A 6,337-nucleotide genomic window follows, 5' to 3' on the forward strand; every position below is an offset into this window, starting at 1 on the left:
GAGATAGGGACCATCCTGGCCAACATGATGAAACCCCGTCTCTACTAAAAATACAAAAATTAGCCGGGCGTGGTGGCTCACGCCTGTAATCCCAGCACTTTGGGAGGCCGAGGCGGGTGAATCACAAGGTCAGGAGATCGAGACCATCCTGGCTAACATGGTGAAACCCTGTCTCTACTAAAAATACAAAAAATTAGCCGAGCGAGGCAGCAGGCGCCTGTAGTCCCAGCTACTTGGGAGACTGAGGCAGGAGAATGGCGTGAACCCGGGAGGCGGAGCTTGCAGTGAGCCGAGATCACGCCACTGCACTCCAGCCTGGGCAACTGAGTGAGACTCCGTCTCAAAAAAAGAAAAAATACAAAAATTAGCCAGGCGTGGTGGTGGGCGCATGTAGTGCCAGCTACTCAGGAGGCTGAGGCAGGAGAATCACTTGAACCTGGGAGGCGGAGGTTGCAGTGAGCCAAGATTGCACCACTGCAATCCAGCCTGGCAACAGAGCGAGACTCCATCTCAAAAAAAAAAAAAAAAAGGTAATCTACAGATGATTTAAAATATATGGGAGGGCCAGGCCCGGTGGCTCATGCTTATAATCCCAGCACTTTGGGAAGCTGAGGTGGTGGATTATTTGAGCCTAGGAGTTTAAGATCAGCCTGGGCAACATGTGGAAACCCTGCTTCTACAAAACAATACAAAAATTAGCCAGGCATGGGTGGTGTGTGCATGTAATCCCAGCTACTCGAGAGCTGAGGCAGGAGAATCGCTTGAACCCGAGAGGCGGAGGTTGTAGTGAGCTGAAATTGCACCACTGTACTCCAGCCTGAGTGACAGAGTGAGACTCTGTCTCAAAAAAAAAAAAAAAAAAAAAAGGGGGTGGCCAGGTGTGGTGACTCACTCCCTATAATCCCTGCACTTTGGGAGGCCAAGGCAGGCGGATCACTTGAGGTCAGGAGTTTAAGACCTGCCTGGCCAACATGGCAAAGCCCTGTCTCTACTAAAAATTAGCTGGGCATGGTAGCACGCACCTGTAATCCCAGCTACTCAGGAGGCTGAGATACGAGGAGTCACTTGAACCTGAGAGGCGGTGGTTGTGGCGAGCCAAGATCGTGCCACTGCACTCCAGCCTGGGCGAAAGAGTGAGACTGCCTCAAAAAAAAAAAAAAAAAAGTATATGGGACGACATGCTTAGGTTATATGCAAATACTATGCCATTTTATATCAGGGACTTGAACATCTACAAATTTTGGTATCTGCAAGGGATCCTGGAACTAATCCCCCTGGATACCGAGGGACAAGTGTAGTGTTCTATTTATTTAGAGACAGGGTCTCACTCTGTCACCCAGGCTGGAGTGCAGTGGTGAGATCGCAGCTCACTGAAACCTCTGCCTCCTGAGTTCAAGCAGTTCTTCCCACCTAGGCCTCCCGAGTAGCTGGGACTACAGGCACAGGCCACTATGCCTGGCTAATTTTTGTATTTTTTGTAGAGATGGGTTTTTCTCATGTTGCCCCTGCTAGTATTGAACTCCCGGGCTCAAGTGATCTGCCTGCCTTGGTGTCCCAAAGTACTGGGATGATTATAAGCGTGAGCCCCTGCAACTGGTCTCTTGATTTATTTTGAACCATTAAAAAATGGAAACGCCATTCTTAACTCGTAGGCCACAAAAAACAAACAAGCTAGGTGGGGTGGTTCCTTCCTATAATCCCAGCACTTTGGGAGGCTGAGGCGGGTGGATCACTTGAGGTCAGGAGTTCAAGACCAGCCTGGCCAACATGGTGAAACCCCATCTCTACTAAAAATACAAAAATTAGCCGGGTGTGGAGGCAGGTACCTGTAATCCTAGCTACTCGGGAGGCTGAGGCATGAGAATTGCGTGAATCCGGGAGGTGGAGGTTGCAGTAAGTTGAGATCACGCCACTGTACTCCAGCCTGGGCGACAAAGTGAGACTCCGTCTCAAAACAAAACAAAACAAAACAAAAACAAAAACCAAAAAACAGTCTTCAGGATTTGACTTGTGGACTGTAGTTTGCTGACCCTTTTTCTATTCTGGGACTCCAGGTGAGAACTGAGACCCTAGGTAGAAGTCCTAAAGTGGGGGTTTTGGGTTTCTGGGAAAGAACGATTTTTTTTTTTTTTTTTTTTTTTTTGGAGATGGGGTCTCTCTCTGTCACCCAGGCTGGAGTACAGTGGCGCAATCTCGGCTCACTGCAAGCTCCACCTCCCAGGTTCACGCCATTCTCCTGCCTCAGCCTCCCGAGTAGCTAGGATTACAGGCACCTGCCTCCACACCAGGCTAATTTTTTTACTTTTAGTAGAGACAGGGTTTCACCGTGTTAGCCAGGCTGGTCTCGAACTCTGGACCTCAGGTGATCCACCCACCCTGGCCTCGCAGAGTGCTGGGATTACAGGTGTGAGCCACCGTGCCCAGCCAAAAGAGTGATTTTTTTTTTGAGACGGAATCTTGCTCTGTTGCCCAGGGTGGCGCTATCTCAGCTCACTGCAAGCTCCGCCTCCTGGGTTCACGCCTTTCTCCTGCCTCAGCCTCCCAAGTAGCTGGGACTACAGGCGCCCACCACCACGCCTGGCTAAGTTTTTGTGTTTTTAGTAGAGATGGGGTTTCACTGTGTTAGCCAGGATGGTCTCGATCTCTTGACCCCGTGATCCGCCCGTCTCGGCCTCCCAGAGTGCTGGGATTACAGGCGTGAGACACTGCCCCTGGCCCGGAGTGATTTTTTTAGTGAACAAAGTTGCCCAACAATGGAACTGGTTCTGGTAATGTGCCCCCGTCACTATATGTGATTAAGGCATGTGTCAGGGAATCTAGAGGTTTCACTAGAAACCTCTAAAACCCCTTGGACTTGTGATATTCATTGACTCTATTATATGGTAACAATAAGAAGTATAATGTATTGAGTCGTCACTCTGTACTAGGCATTGTTTTAAGCTTCCCCCAAGTACAATCCTCATTGATACCACCACAGTCCTGTGAGATGGGTCCTATTTTCATTTCACAAGAGAGAAAACTGAGGCTCAGTGTTGACATTTAGTAACATGGTCTGGATCCTTCCCCTAGATTCCTCTTAATCTATAGAAGTGTAAACACTTCTGGCTCATTCCTGCATTTATTCTTTCAATAGTTCTTTCCTGAGCAGCCAGTGAGTTGACGCACCCAGGTTCTGCCTTAAGGAGCTCACAGCCTCCATTTTCCTCCAGGGACTCTTCTTCAGTAGAGCTGGGCAGGGAAGCCCACAGTCTGGACCTTCAGTGTTACGCCAGTCTTCTTAGAGCCTCTCACTGGCAGACTGATGATAGGCGGAGTAAAAGGCATCTTGGGCTGCCCTTTGGATCCCAGGGCACTGAGAATACAGTTCAGGGTCCCAGATTCCATGACAGGGAAGCCTGAGAGTCTAGCCTGATGCTAATTTGGGCTCCATGAGGCTCCATTCTGAGAATGAGGTCAACATGCAGCCCAAAGCCATCCTGGGGTGGCATTTAGTTGAGAAAATGGACCTTGTTTGTTTCTTTCCAGTATGTGGACCAGCATTCACCCATCTTAAGGTTGGCATGGGACATCGGCTGGATACCCAGGCTTCTGGAGTACTTGGTAGGTGATGTGAGAAGCCTGGGGATACAGTGTTAAGGCTTGAGAAAAGATCCCAGAGCTACCAGGAGCCCAGTCCACTTCTTACCTGGCACCCACGTCCCACCACTCCTCTCTTGCCCTGATTCCTGCCCCAAGGCTGATCAGCTGGGGAGTGGATAGGTGGACAGAGGTAATCATAGGTTAATATCACAGTCACCTACTTTTATTCAGTGATTCTCACACATGATGTAGTTCGAGGCCCTTTATGCACATTTATTTACCACAACAACTTTATTAGGTAGATACTGTATGATTTTATGGAAGAACAAAGTAGGAGTTAGGTGATTTGTTCTGTGTTCCGTGGCCAGTGAATACCCCTGGTCTGGAGAGGGAAAACCATCATTGCATCATGGGGCAGCCAGGCGCGTGACTCTGGGCCCAATGGCCAGGGCCTGCATGTGGCTGGGGCTGGACACACAAAGCCCTAGTCATGAGCCATCTGTGTCCCCAGGGTCAGGTGGTGCCTACATCCTCCAGCCGCGACAGTCACAGTCCCCTTGTCTTGCTTCCTGAGACACAGGCAGGCAGACATCATCTCACGCCCCCTCTCCCTGTTCTGTCTCCCCACGAGTGAATGCAGGGTCATTCTCTCCCTCAGCCAGAGGGAGAAACAGACCGGGAGAAAGGCAGGAAGTGACCACAGTGGCCACTGTTTATTGGGCTCTTCCTCTGTGCTGACTGCACAGCACCCACAGGAATCAGTATTTTTTTTTTTCCCCAAGACAGAGTGTTGCTCTGTCTCCCAGCTGGAGTGCAATGGCGCGATCTCGGCTCACTGGAAACTCTGCCTCCTGGGTTCAAGCAGTTCTCCTGCCTCAGCCTCTCGAGTAGGTGGAATTACAGGTGCCTGCCACCACACCTGGCTATTTTTTTTTTTTTTTTTTTTGAGACTGAGTCTCACTCTTGTTGCCCAAGCTGGAGTGCAGTGGCATGATCTTGGCACCACACCTGGCTAATTTTGTATTTTTAGTAGAGATGGGGTTTCTCCATGTTGGCCAGGCTGGTCTTGAACTCCTGACCTCAGGTGATCCGCCTGCCTCAGCCTCCCAAAGTTCTGGGATTATAGGCGTGAGCCACTGCGCCTGGCCTTCAGACAGTATTTTTACCCCCATTTTGCTGATGGGGAACTTGATGCTCAAAGAGGCTACAGGTTATGCTTTGAGCTGCCCCTGATTTGAGTGCAGGTTTGTGTGACTAGGCCAGGGATCTCTTCCTTTGAGGTGTCAGAGTCCCCTGGGGAGCTTGGCAAGGATCCTAGGCCCCCTCCAATCATGAGTCAGATTCAGTGCATATGGGTAAGGCCTAGCAATCTGCATGTGATGCATACCCAGAGGGGCGCATTTGCCCCCTATAGAAGATCTTCTTGCCTTCCTGCTGCCTTTGGCAGCATCAGAAAAGGGAGTATTCTGATGGTGGGGGTAGGGGTGGGGATATTTAGGGGAATGGGAAGGGGGTCCCAGGTGTGAGATGAGGCTGGCTGCTTTTCAGTGCTCGGCGTGGGACATGGATGCAGGCTCCTCACCGATATGTACGATGCTCATCTCACCAAGGTACGGGGGTCTGGGGACAGCCTGCTTCTCCCTTGGTCCTTTCCTGGGGGTCACCAGCAGGATTCTGAAGCTTAGAGGATTCTGTGGGGGAGCACCCAAGCCATCAGCAAGCATTTTTTTAATGATCGTATGCTGCGCAGGGGCTGTAATGATAATAATAATTACTGGCGTTAGTGTATGCCGACCACTCTGTGCTGAGCACTGTATGTGGATTCCCTTAGGGAAGCCTCACAGCCTCCCTGTAAATGGAATCTGTTGTTAGCCCCATTTCACAGATGAGAGAACTGAGGCTCAGAGAGGAGATGTCACTTACCCAGGTCATGTAGTTGTTAGGGCTCTAAGAGCTGGCATTTGAACCTAGGTCTCTCCAATATCAGAGCTTGATCATGATGCCATTCCATATTCTGTCCCAAGACTGAGAGGTAGATGTCAGCATCCTGCCCACAAGGGGCTTACCATCCAGAGGTGGGGTTGGGGCTCTGGAGCTTGATACCACAAAGTATGTGCGTAGGTGCCACGTTATGGGGCCCACGTTTTTAGTGGTTAAGAGCACAAATTCTGGAGCCAAATGACTTCAGTTTGAACCCCAGCTTCTACCACTCTGACAGCTTTGTGTCCTTGGGTGGATTACCTAATTAATATCTGTGTTTCTCGGTTTCCTCATCTGTAAAATGGAAATGAGGGCCAGGTGTGGTGGCTCATACGCGTAATCCCAGTACTTTGGGAGGCTGAGGCAGGATGATTGCTTGAGCCCAGGAATTTGAGGCCAGTCTGAGCAACATAGCAAGACTCCATCTCTATTTAAAAAATTGTTTTAGGCCAGATGCAGTGTCTCAAGCCTGTAATCCCAGCACTTTGGGAGGCTGAGATGGCCAGATCACGAGGTCAGGAGATCAAGACCATCCTGGCTAACACGGTGAAACCCCGTCTCTACTAAAAAATACAAATAACGGCCGGGCGTGGTGGCTCAAGCCTGTAATCCCAGCACTTTGGGAGGCTGAGACGGGCAGATCACGAGGTCAGGAGATCGAGACCATCCTGGCTAACATGGTGAAACCCCGTCTCTACTAAAAAATACAAAAAACTAGCCGGACGAGGTGGCGGGCGCCTGTAGTCCCAGCTACTCGGGAGGCTGAGGCAGGAGAATG

At 50.2% G+C, this 6,337-nt stretch overlaps 1 protein-coding gene across 2 annotated transcripts in view; it reads left to right on the top strand.

Moving 5' to 3' along the window:
- Nucleotides 1-6,337, top strand: part of TRUB2 (TruB pseudouridine synthase family member 2) — a 16,497-nt gene that overhangs the window by 2,042 nt on the left and 8,118 nt on the right. For both annotated transcript variants that reach the window (XM_026457183.2, XM_026457182.2), the window contains exons 3-4: nucleotides 3,526-3,600; nucleotides 5,128-5,189. In XM_026457183.2, the coding sequence (XP_026312968.1) occupies nucleotides 3,526-3,600; nucleotides 5,128-5,189 (137 nt within the window). The remainder of the gene's footprint in view (nucleotides 1-3,525; nucleotides 3,601-5,127; nucleotides 5,190-6,337) is intronic.

The sequence above is a fragment of the Piliocolobus tephrosceles genome, chromosome 14 (assembly GCF_002776525.5).
Source record: "Piliocolobus tephrosceles isolate RC106 chromosome 14, ASM277652v3, whole genome shotgun sequence".
Taxonomy (NCBI): domain Eukaryota; kingdom Metazoa; phylum Chordata; class Mammalia; order Primates; family Cercopithecidae; genus Piliocolobus; species Piliocolobus tephrosceles.